A 13,035-nucleotide genomic window follows, 5' to 3' on the forward strand; every position below is an offset into this window, starting at 1 on the left:
CACCCCCCAAATCCCACCCAGGAACACCCCAGGCCCCCAGCCCAGGGCAGATCCCACCCCAAATCCCACCCAGGAACATCCCAGGACCCCAGCCCAGGGCAGATCCCACCCCAAATCCCACCCAGGAACACCCCAGGCCCCCATCCCAATGCAGATCCCATGGACCCCAGCCCAGCCCCCAGCCCCACACCAATGTTCATGATGCTGTCCCAGCCCCCAGCCCCACACCAATGTTCATGATGCTGTCCCAGCCCCCAGCCCCATCCCAGCCCCCAGCCCCACACCAATGTTCATGATGCTGTCCTTCTCGGGGCTGAAGAACAGCCAGTCATAGAACAGGGCCAGCTTGGCATTGGAGGCAGCCACGTTGGACTGCAGGAGGGAAAACACAGATTGTTAAAGAAAAAAACAAAATTATTACAGACAAAACCCCAAGACCACCCCAAACCCTCCTCACACCCCCAGCAAGCTGCTCCCAGCCCAACCTGTGCTCTGGTTTTGGGATAATCCCATTCCCAGATCATCCCATGCTCTGGTTTTGGGATGTTCCTACTCCTGGTTTTGGGATGTTCCTGCCCCCAGCCCATTTCAGCTCCCCCAGCCCCATTTTTGGGATCCCAGCCCCATTTCAGCTCCCCCAGCCCCATTTTTGGCTCCCCCAGCCCCATTTTTGGCTCCCCCAGCCCCGTTTTGGCCCCTCACCGTGCAGGTGGTCAGCAGCCAGCCGATGATGATCCCCCAGCCCCGTTTTGGGTTCCCAGCCCCATTTCGGCTCCCCCAGCCCCATTTTTGGCTCCCCCAGCCCCGTTTTGGCCCCTCACCGTGCAGGTGGTCAGCAGCCAGCCGATGATGGCCCAGCGGGGCAGGATGTCAGAGCTCAGCACCTCGTTGGACGGGTGCACAACCCCACAGATGTAACGGATCAGGTCACAGCGCAGGGACTGGCTGTCAGGGGTGGACAGGTACTGCCTCTGGAACCAGTCCTGGTAACGCTTCTGCTGCCCAAAACGTACCTGGGGACAGGGACAGGGACATGGGAATGGGGACAGGGACAGGGGAATGGGGACAGGGACATGGGGACAGGGGAATGGGGACATGGGGACAGGGACAGGGACATGGGGACAAGGACATGGGAATGGGGACAAGGACATGGGAATGGGGACAGGGACATGGGGATGGGGACAGGGACATGGGAATGGGGACAGGGACATGGGGACAGGGACAAGGGAATGGGGACAGGGCCATGGGAATGGGGACAGGGGACAGGGGAATGGGGACAGGGACATGGGGACAGGGACATGGGAATGGGGACAGGGACATGGGGACAGGGACATGGGAATGGGGTCAGGGACATGGGAATGGGGACAGGGACATGGGGACAGGGACAGGGGAATGGGGACAGGGACATGGGAATGGGGACAGGGACATGGGAATGGGGACAGGAGGTATCTGGGAGGGAATCCAGGAGAGAATCTGGGAGGGAACTCATCAGGAATCCAGGAGGGAAGAGGGAATGTGCAAGAGAATTTGGGAGGAAATCCGTTGGGAATTTGGGAAATAATCCATTGGGAATTTGGGAGGGAATCCTCAGGAATTTGGGAGGGAACCCATCAGGAATTTGGAAGGAACCCATCAGGAATTTCAGAGTGAACCCATCAGAATTTCAGAGTGGAACCATCAGTATTTCAGAGTGGAACCATCAGGAATTTCAGAGTGGAACCATCAGGAATTTCAGAGTGGAACCATCAGGAATTACCCTGGAGGTCATGAAGAGCAGCTTGGTCTCCATGTCGGGGGTCAGACGACACGCCAGGAATTTTCGGGAGGTCCTGGACTGCAGGAGCTGCAGCACCCCTGGGACAGCAGGGACAGGGAAGGGGATTGTGGTGGGAAAAGGGCTCACACACATCCAGGGAGGGTTTATGGGATGTTCCCATTTCCCTGGAATTGCTGCTCCAGAACCCAGAGAAGGGAACAATTTAAATTATTAATATATATTATTAATGTCAATAAAGCTCCTGGATCCATCACTCCTCCCATGGAATGAGGCTGCTGGCAGGAATCAAACCCCATTGCTGCAATTCCTGCAATTCCTGCAATTCCTGCAATTCCTGCAACTCCTGCAACTCCTGCAACTCCTGCTCTCTAAGGAACCCCCTCCAGTCACCTCAGAGTTTTGGGGTCACTTCATTAAGGGAAATAACTCTGATTATCCCAGAACTGCAGACTGCTTTGGGTTGGAATCCCCCAGAGATTAGGGACAATTCCCACTGGATCAGGCTGGAACAATTCCAGGTGGGAGAAATCAGGGAATTGTGGAGCCCAGAACAAGCAGCTCCACTGAAGGTTTTTTGGGATGGGCCAAGCCCAGAGGCTTCTCTAGCACTGGGAAACCCCAGGAAACCCCAGAAAAAGCCAGGAGAAGGTGTCAGGTGGGGCAGGGCAGGTCTGTACCTGTGAACTGGGGGCTCAGCAGCTGCGGGTTGTGCAGAATGTCCTTCCAGAGCTGCTCAAACTCAGGGATCCGAGCCACGTTCTGCAGCAAACGCACCAGGTCCCGGCCGATCATGAAACAGTCCATGAACTGGGGAGAGAAATTCCTGATCAAAAACAATCCATGGACTGATAAAAACAGTCCATGGACTGGGGAGAGAAATTCCTGATCAATAAATAATCCATGGACTGATAAAAACAGTCCATGAACTGGGGAGAGAAATTCCTGATCAAAAACAATCCATGGACTGATAAAAACAGTCCATGGACTGGGGAGAGAGAAATAAAACAGTCCATGAACTGGGGAGAGAGAAATGTCTGATCAATAAATAATCCATGGACTGGGGAGAGAGAAATTACTGATAAAAACAGTCCATGGACTGGGGAGAGAGAAATGTCTGATCAATAAATAATCCATGGACTGATAAAAACAGTCCATGAACTGGGGAGAGAGAAATGTCTGATATAAACAGTCCATGGACTGGGGAGAGAGAAATACAACAGTCCATGGACTGGGACAAGAGAGAAATGTCTGATCAATAAATAATCCATGGACTGGGGAGAGAAATTCCTGATCATGAAACAGTCCATGAACTGTGAGGAGAGAGAGAAATTCCTGATCATAAAACAATCCATGAACTATGAGAAGAGAGGGGAAATTCCTGATCACAAAACAATCCATGAATTGTGAGGAGAGAGAGAAATTCCTGATCATGAAACAGTCCATGAACTGTGAGGAGAGAGAGAAATTCCTGATCACAAAACAGTCCATGAACTGTGAGGAAAGAGGGGAAATTCCCATTTTTTTCAGCAGGGGGTGGGAGGAACCCTCGGTTCCCCTCCTGCTGTGTCCCCTGGCAGCCTGCCCTGCTGGCTGGGATGGGGTGACAGGCAGGGAAGGTTATTTTGGGATGCTGTGCCTCCCAAAGCAAACAGGCAGCCCCATAAATCTGCCACTTTCCCCCAGGAGTGCAGCTGGGCCCCACAGGCAGCTGGGGGAGGATGGGGAATGGGAGGATGTGGGATTCTGGATTTCCAGTTTTCCTGCTCCATCCAGGGGGGAGTGAGGCTGGAGCTGCTGCTGTGCCCCCATCCCAAACTGCCTTTGCCAGGGAGGGATCCCATCCCAATCCCAATTTACTCACCCTCTGCTGGAGCAGGGAAATACAGAACCCCAATCCTGAAACACTCACCCCTCTGTCCCAGCAGAGAGATGCAGAACTCCATTCCCATTTCCAATCCAATATATATCCCATTCCTAATTCACTCACCCTCTCCCTGAGCAGGCACACACAGAACTCCATCCCAATCCCAATCCCATCCCAATCCATCCCATAATAACTCACCCTCTCCCTGAGCAGGCTGACACAGAACTCCATCCCAATCCCAATCCCAATCCCAATCCCATCCCAATCCATCCCATAATAACTCACCCTCTCCCTCAGCAGGCTGACACAGAACTCCATCCCAATCCCATCCCAATCCCATCCCAATCCTAATCCCAATCCATCCCAATCCATCCCATAATATCTCACCCTCTCCCTCAGCAGGCTGACACAGAACTCCATCCCAATCCCATCCCAATCCCAATCCCATCCCAATCCATCCCATAATAACTCACCCTCTCCCTCAGCAGGCTGACACAGAACTCCATCCCAATCCCATCCCAATCCTAATCCCAATCCATCCCAATCCATCCCATAATATCTCACCCTCTCCCTCAGCAGGCTGACACAGAACTCCATCCCAATCCCAATCCCAATCCCAATCCCAATCCCAATCCCATCCCAATCCCAATCCATCCCATAATATCTCACCCTTTCCCTGAGCAGGCTGACACAGAACTCCATCCCAAACCCATCCCAATCCCATCCCAATCCCAATCCATCCCATAATAACTCACCCTTTCCCTGAGCAGGCTGACACAGAACTCCATCCCAATCCCAATCCCATCCCAATCCCAATCCATCCCATAATATCTCACCCTCTCCCTGAGCAGGCTGACACAGAACTCCATCCCAATCCCAATCCCAATCCCAATCCCAATCCATCCCATAATATCTCACCCTCTCCCTGAGCAGGCTGACACAGAACTCCACCTCCCTCTGGCGCAGCGCCTGCAGCGCGGCCGTGCCGTGGTGATCCACGATCAGCCTCAGGTAGGTGTACACAGCCATGGCCACCAGCAGGCTGCTCTTCAGCACCCACTCCCTGAAAAACCCCAAAATGAACCCCAAAGGAACCCCAAATAAACCCCAAACCAGCCCCAAATCCATGGCACCCCAAATAAACCCCAAATAAACCCCAGATCAGCCTCAGGTATGTGTACACAGCCATGGCCACCAGCAGGCTGCTCTTCAGCACCCACTCCCTGAAAAACCCCAAAATGAACCCCAAAGGAACCCCAAATAAACCCCAAACCAGCCCCAAATCCATGGCACCCCAAAGGAACCCCAAATAAACTCCAGATCAGCCTCAGGTAGGTGTACACAGCCATGGCCACCAGCAGGCTGCTCTTCAGCACCCACTCCCTGAAAAACCCCAAAATGAACCCCAAAGGAACCCCAAATAAACCCCAAACCAGCCCCAAATCCATGGCACCCCAAATAAACCCCAAATAAACCCCAAATGAACCCCAGATCAGCCTCAGGTAGGTGTACACAGCCATGGCCACCAGCAGGCTGCTCTTCAGCACCCACTCCCTGAAAAACCCCAAAATGAACCCCAAAGGAACCCCAAATAAACCCCAAACCAGCCCCAAATCCATGGCACCCCAAATAAACCCCAAATAAACCCCAAATAAACCCCAGATCAGCCTCAGGTATGTGTACACAGCCATGGCCACCAGCAGGCTGCTCTTCAGCACCCACTCCCTGAAAAACCCCAAATGAACCCCAAAGGAACCCCAACCAGCCCCAAATCCATGGCACCCCAAATAAACCCCAAATAAACCCCAAATAAACCCCAGATCAGCCTCAGGTATGTGTACACAGCCATGGCCACCAGCAGGCTGCTCTTCAGCACCCACTCCCTGAAAAACCCCAAAATGAACCCCAAAGGAACCCCAAATAAACCCCAAACCAGCCCCAAATCCATGGCACCCCAAAGGAACCCCAAATAAACCCCAAACCAGCCCCAAATCCATGGGGCCCCAAATAAACCCCAAATCCATGGGACCCACTCCCTGAAACCCCAAAGGAACCCCAAATAAACCCCAAATCCATGGCACCCCAAATAAACCCCAAATAAACCCCAAATAATCCCCAAATCCATGGGGCCCCAAATAAACCCCAAATCCATGGGACCCACTCCCTGAAACCCCAAATGGACCCCAAAGGAACCCCAAATCCATGGGACCCCAAATCTATGGGACCCACTCCATGGAAAACCCCCAAATCAACCCCAAATCAACCCCAAATGGATCCCAAATAAACCCCAAATCAGCCCCAAATGAACCCCAAATGAATCCCAAATAAACCCCAAATCAGCCCCAAATGGATCCCAAATAAACCCCAAATCAGCCCCAAATGAACCCCAAATCAGCCCGAAATGCATCCCAAATAAACCTCAAATGAACCCCAAATCCACCCCAAATCAGCCACTGCACCCCCTCCCTGAAAAACCCCAAATCCACCCCAAACCCACCCCAAATCAGCCCCAAAACCATCCCAAATCAGCCTCCAGCAGCCAGGAATTTCGTGGATTTTAGGGAATTCTGTGGATTTTAGGGAATTCTGTGGGTTTTGGGGAATTCTGTGGGTTTTGGGGGATTCTGTGGGTTTTGGGGGATTCTGTGGGTTTTGGGGGACTCTGTGGGTTTTGGGGGACTCTGTGGGTTTTAGGGGATTCTGTGGGTTTTAGGGGATTCTGTGGGTTTTGGGGGATTCTGTGGGTTTTGGGGGACTCTGTGGGTTTTAGGGGACTCTGTGGGTTTTAGGGGATTCTGTGGGTTTTGGGGGACTCTGTGGGTTTTAGGGGACTCTGTGGGTTTTAGGGGATTCTGTGGGTTTTGGGGGACTCTGTGGGTTTTAGGGGACTCTGTGGGTTTTAGGGGATTCTGTGGGTTTTAGGGGATTCTGTGGGTTTTAGGGGATTCTGTGGGTTTTGGGGGATTCTGTGGGTTTTGGGGGATTCTGTGGGTTTTGGGGGACTCTGTGGGTTTTAGGGGATTCTGTGGGTTTTAGGGGATTCTGTGGGTTTTGGGGGATTCTGTGGGTTTTGGGGGACTCTGTGGGTTTTGGGGGACTCTGTGGGTTTTAGGGGACTCTGTGGGTTTTATGGGATTCTGTGGGTTTTGGGGGACTCTGTGGGTTTTAGGGGACTCTGTGGGTTTTATGGGATTCTGTGGGTTTTAGGGAATTCTGTGGGTTCTGTGTTGGGAATTTGGGGTGCCAGGGCTCCCCCCAGCTGTACCTCTGCTCTGTCAGGATCTCCAGAACATTCTCTGCCAGCCAGATGTTCTTGGCAGTCACATCCCCACCTGGAACAGCCACAGCTGGATGGAGCCAGGGATCTGTCCCAGTCTGAGCCCCAGAACATTCCAGGGGGAACTGGGAGAACTGGGAGGGATCCTGAGCCCCAGAACATTCCAGAGGGAACTGGGAGGGATCCTGAGCCCCAGAACATTCCAGGGGGAACTGGGAGAACTGGGAGGGATCCTGAGCTCCCAGAATATTCCAGAGGGAACTGGGAGGATCCCAGAGCTCAGTTTAGGGGATTCCTGAGGGATTTTTGGGGTCCCTGCTCACATCTGGGGGTCCCAGCCCAGCTCTGGGGTCCCAGCCTGGCTCTGGGGGTCCCAGCCCGGCTCTGGGGGTCCCTGCTCAGATTTGGGGGGTCCCAGCCCAGCTCTGGGGTCCCAGCCCAGCTCTGGGGGTCCCTGCTCACATCTGGGGGTCCCAGCCCAGCTCTGGGGTCCCAGCCCGGCTCTGGGGGTCCCTGCCCAGCTCTGGGGTCCCTGCCCAGCTCTGGGGGTCCCAGCCCAGCTCTGGGGTCCCAGCCCAGCTCTGGGGTCCCTGCCCAGCTCTGGGGGTCCCAGCCCAGCTCTGGGGTCCCTGCCCAGCTCTGGGGGTCCCACCTGCAATCTGTTTCATGAAGGTCATGCAGACCCCATCAGCTCCCAGCACTCCGCTCTTCACCAGCTCCCGCAGCAGCCACACCAGCTGGGCATGGAGATTTGGGATCTGACCCCTCCATCTTCCACCCCCATCCCATCCCTATCCCCATCCCAATCCCATCCCATCCCATCCCATCCCCATCCCAATCCCATCCCAAACCCTATTCCTATTTCCATTCCCATCCCATTCCCATTTCCCATCCCCATTCCCATTCTCACCCCATTTCCATCCCCATCCCATTTCTCATTATCCCCATTCCCATTATCCCCATCCCCTATTGCCAATCTATTCCCATCCCCACTCCCATCCCCTTTTCCACATTCCCATCTTCATTCCCCAATCCCATCCCATTCCCACTCCCATTCCCATTCTCACTCCATTCCCCATCCCATTTCCCATTATCCCTATCCCCAATTCCCAATCCATTCCCATCCCAACCCAATTCCCAATTCCCAATCCATTCCCATCCCAACCCAATTCCCAATCCATTCCCATCCCAACCCAATTCCCATCCCCATTTCCATCCCATTCCCATTCTCACTCCATTCCACACCCCATTCCCTTCCTCATCCTCATTCCCATTATCCCCATCCCCAATTCCCAACCCATTCCCATCCCCATTTCCCATTATCCCCATTCCCATTATCCCCATCCCCATTTCCCAATCCATCCCCATCTCATCCCAACCCTTCCCCATCCCATCTCCCATTTCCCATTATCCCAATTCCCAACCCCAATTCCCCATCCCAATCCCATTTCCCATTATCCCCAATCCCATCTCCCATTATCCCCAATCCCATTTCCCATTATCCCCAATCCCATCTCCCATTATCCCCAATCCCATTTCCCATTATCCCCAATCCCATCTCCCATTATCCCCAATCCCATTTCCCATTATCCCCAATCCCAATCCCATTATCCCCAATCCCAATCCCATTATCCCCAATCCCAATCCCATTATCCCCAATCCCATCTCCCATTATCCCCAATCCCATCTCCCATTATCCCCAATCCCATCTCCCATTATCCCCAATCCCATCTCCCATTATCCCCAATCCCATCTCCCATTATCCCCAATCCCATCTCCCATTATCCCCAATCCCATCTCCCATTATCCCCAATCCCAATCCCATTATCCCCAATCCCATTATCCCCAGTCCCCTCCCCTCCTGGCCCTGCCCTCACCTGGGTCCTGCAGGTGTCCTGCAGTTTCAGGTATTTCTCCATCAGGATGTGGTTGATCTTGTTGAGCACAATGTTCATCCCATCCCTGCTCACCAGAGCCAGGTCCCTGTAGCACTGGGCAAAGGGAAGGAGCTTGGGAATCAGGGGATGGAATTCCATGGCAATAAAAACAGGGAATTGCTGGGGTGGGATCAATCTCCTGCAGCACAGGGGGTGCAGAATTCCATGGAAATAAAAACAGGGAATTGCTGGGGTGGGATCAATCTCCTGCAGCACAGGGAGTGCAGAATTCCATGGAAATAAAAACAGGGAATTGCTGGGGTGGGATCAATCTCCTGCAGCACAGGGGGTGCAGAATTCCATGGAAATAAAAACAGGGAATTGCTGGGGTGGGATCAATCTCCTGCAGCACAGGGGGTGCAAGTGCAGAATTCCATGGAAATAAAAACAGGGAATTGCTGGGGTGGGATCAATCTCCTGCAGCACAGGGGGTGCAGAATTCCATGGAAATAAAAACAGGGAATTGCTGGGGTGGGATCAATCTCCTGCAGCACAGGGGGTGCAGAATTCCAGGGCTGTTCCCTCACCTTCTGGGCCTGGGCTGGCTCAGTCAGCACCAGGGTGAAGAGCCCCAGGCAGATCTCCTCGTGCTGGGGGGTCCCTTTGCAGATCTGGGGATCCCAAAATTCCAGGGCTTTATCCCTGACCTTGCTCCCTTTAACTGGGTGAACTGGGAATGGCCAAACTGGGATTGTGTGCAGGGCAAGGAACTGGGATTTGGCTGCTGAGAATCCTCAGGAGGAGGGGAGAGCCCCAGCTCCAGCTCCCAGCTCCAGCCCCAGTTCCCAGTCCCCAGCTCCAATTCCCAGTTCAGTTCCAGTTCCCAGTTCCCAGTTCCAGTTCCCAATTCCCAGTTCAGTTCCAATTCCCAGTTCCAGTTCCCAGTTCCCAGTTCATTTCCAATTCCCAGTTCCAGTTCCCAATTCATTTCCATTTCCCAATTCCCAATCCAGTTCCAATTCCCAGCTCATTTCCAATTCCCAATTCCCGACTCATTTTCAATTCCCAATCCATTTCCATTTCCCAATTCCCAATCCATTTCCATTTCCCAATTCCCAATCCATTTCCAATTCCCAACTCATTTCCAATTCCCAATTCATTTCCATTTCCCAGCTCCCACTTCCAAGCTCCCAATTCATTCCCAGTCCCCAATTCCTTTTCCAATTCATTTCCAATTCCCAATTCATTCACAGTTCCCAATTCCCAATCCATTTCCAGTTCCCAATCCATTTCCAGCTCCCAATCCATTTCCAGTTCCCAATTCCCAATCCATTTCCAGTTCCCAATTCCCAATCCATTTCCAATTCCCAATCCCCAGTTCCCAATTCATTTCCAATTCCCAATTCATTCTCAATTCCCAATTCATTCCCAGCTCCCAATTCATTCCCAGCTCCCAGTTCATTTCCAATTCCCAATTTCCAGTTCCCAATTCATTCCCAGTTCCCAATTCATTCCCAGCTCCCAATTCATTCCCAGCTCCCAATTCATTCCCAATTCCCAATTCATTCTCAATTCCCAATCCATTTCCAATTCCCAATTCATTCCCAGCTCCCAATTCATGTCCAAATCCCAATTTCCAGTTCCCAATTCATTTCCAGTTCCCAATTCCCAATTCATTCCCAATTCCCAATCCATGTCCAATTCCCAATTCATTCTCAGCTCCCAATTCATTTCCAATTCCCAGTTCATGTCCAGTTCCCAATCCCCAGTTCCCAATTCATTTCCAGTTCCCAGTTCCCAATCCCCAGTTCCCAGTTCATGTCCAATTCCCAGTTCATGTCCAGTTCCCAATCCCCAGTTCCCAATTCATTTCCAATTCCCAGTTCATGTCCAGTTCCCAATCCCCAGTTCCCAATTCATTTCCAATTCCCAGTTCATGTCCAGTTCCCAATCCCCAGTTCCCAGTTCATGTCCAGTTCCCAATCCCCAGTTCCCAATCCATTCCCAATTCCCAGTTCATGTCCAGTTCCCAATCCCCAGTTCCCACGCCCCCATCAGGACGCTCCCCCCGGTGATCTGGGGGTCCCAGCACATCCGTTTTGTCCCCTTTGGATTGATTTTGGTGAATTTTGGTGAATTTTTGTGCTGATGGTTCCTGGTGCACTCACGTGGGCGTTGAGGGCGTCGTTGGCCTCGCGCTCCGAGAGCCCGTTGGTGAGAGAGGTGACAATGGAAACACAGCGCTCCAGCCTCTGGGAATGGGATAAACTGGGGATAAACTGGGGGGAAACTGGGGAGAGACTGGGGGGAAACTGGGGATAAACTGGGGAGAGACTGGGGAGAGACTGGGGGGAGACTGGGGGGAGACTGGGGGGGAGACTGGGGAGAGACTGGGGAGAGACTGGGGGGAGCCCGTTGGTGAGAGAGGTGACAATGGAAACACAGCGCTCCAGCCTCTGGGAATGGGATAAACTGGGGATAAACTGGGGGGAAACTGGGGAGAGACTGGGGGGAAACTGGGGAGAGACCGGGGGGAACTGGGGATAAACTGGGGAGAGCCCGTTGGTGAGAGAGGTGACAATGGAAACACAGCGCTCCAGCCTCTGGGAATGGGATAAACTGGGGATAAACTGGGGGGAAACTGGGGAGAGACTGGGGGGAAACTGGGGGGAAACTGGGGAGAGACTGGGGAGAAACTGGGGAGAGACTGGGGAGAGCCCGTTGGTGAGAGAGGTGACAATGGAAACACAGCGCTCCAGCCTCTGGGAATGGGATAAACTGGGGATAAACTGGGGATAAACTGGGGGGAAACTGGGGAGAGACTGGGGAGAGACTGGGGAGAGACTGGGGAGAGACTGGGGGGAGACTGGGGGGAGACTGGGGGGAGACTGGGGAGAGACTGGGGAGAGACTGGGGGGAGCCCGTTGGTGAGAGAGGTGACAATGGAAACACAGCGCTCCAGCCTCTGGGAATGGGATAAACTGGGGATAAACTGGGGGGAAACTGGGGAGAGACTGGGGGGAAACTGGGGATAAACTGGGGAGAGACTGGGGAGAGACTGGGGAGAGACTGGGGGGAGCCCGTTGGTGAGAGAGGTGACAATGGAAACACAGCGCTCCAGCCTCTGGGAATGGGATAAACTGGGGATAAACTGGGGGAAACTGGGGAGAAACTGGGGAGAGACTGGGGAGAGACTGGGGAGAGACTGGGGGGAAACTGGGGAGAGACTGGGGGGAAACTGGGGAGAGACTGGGGGGAAACTGGGGAGAGACTGGGGAGAGACTGGGGAGAGACTGGGGAGAGACTGGGGAGAGACTGGGGAGAGCCCGTTGGTGAGAGAGGTGACAATGGAAACACAGCGCTCCAGCCTCTGGGAATGGGATAAACTGGGGATAAACTGGGGGAAACTGGGGGGAAACTGGGGATAAACTGGGGATAAACTGGGGGGAGACTGGGGAGAGACTGGGGAGAGACTGGGGGGAGACTGGGGGAAACTGGGGGGATGGAATGGGGGAAATGGGGGGATAAACTGGGGATAAACTGGGGGAAATGGGGGGATGGACGGGGGAATAAATGGGAACGAAGTGGGGAATAAATGGGAATTAAATGGAGAATAAATGGGAATGATGTGGGGAATAAATGGGAATAAATGGGGAATAAATGGGAATGATGTGGGGAATAAATGGGAATAAATGGGGAAATGTGGGGATGGGCAGGGGAAGCAAATTGGAAATAAACTGGAATTAAATGGGAAATAAATGGGAATGAAGTGGGGAATAAACGGGAATGGAATGGGGGAAACGGGGAAAAGAACGGGAATAAACGGGAATGAAATGGGGAAAAAACGGGAATAAAACGGGGGAAAAATGGGAATAAAACGGGGAAAAGAACGGGAATAAACGGGGAATAAACGGGAATAAAGTGGGGAAAAAATGGGAATAAAACGGGGGAAAAAAGCGAATAAACTCGGAAAAAATGGGAATAACCGGAGTCAAAACCGGGAATAAATGGGAAATGTCCGGGAACTCCCCGAACTGCGAGGGGCGGGAAATCTGCACGGGGATTTTGGGGGAAATTTCGGGAATTTCGGGAATTTTGGGGAATTTTAGGGAATTTGGGATTTCAGGGCTCCCAGCCCGCTGACCTCCTCCAGCTCGTCCTTGGAGTCCAGCAGCGAGCTCAGCAGCAGCTTCCCGCCGCCCGCCGGTGCCTTCCCCTTGGGCAGCTCCATGGCCCGCCC

At 53.2% G+C, this 13,035-nt stretch overlaps 2 protein-coding genes across 2 annotated transcripts in view; one reads left to right on the top strand and one right to left on the bottom strand.

Moving 5' to 3' along the window:
* DENND4B (DENN domain containing 4B) overlaps positions 1-202 on the top strand; it is a gene marked incomplete at its 3' end in the record, with an annotated part of 5,868 nt that extends 5,666 nt beyond the window's left edge. The window contains exon 13 of the mRNA XM_079329716.1: positions 171-202. Coding sequence (XP_079185842.1) covers positions 171-202 — 32 coding nt within the window. The remainder of the gene's footprint in view (positions 1-170) is intronic.
* A 32-nt stretch (positions 203-234) lies between these two features.
* Positions 235-13,035, bottom strand: INTS3 (integrator complex subunit 3; the record flags this gene model as incomplete). The annotated part of the gene is made up of 11 exons (XM_079329717.1): positions 12,940-13,035; positions 10,964-11,047; positions 9,383-9,466; positions 8,796-8,909; positions 7,571-7,655; positions 6,907-6,973; positions 4,560-4,704; positions 2,455-2,584; positions 1,757-1,854; positions 822-1,013; positions 235-372 (listed from the first exon to the last, which is right to left on the bottom strand). Exons 1-11 carry the CDS (start codon positions 13,024-13,026, stop codon positions 235-237), a joined length of 1,224 nt encoding a protein of 407 aa, XP_079185843.1. The 5' UTR covers positions 13,027-13,035.

The sequence above is a fragment of the Erithacus rubecula genome, assembly GCF_903797595.1.
Source record: "Erithacus rubecula genome assembly, contig: SUPER_33_unloc_1, whole genome shotgun sequence".
Classification (NCBI taxonomy): domain Eukaryota; kingdom Metazoa; phylum Chordata; class Aves; order Passeriformes; family Muscicapidae; genus Erithacus; species Erithacus rubecula.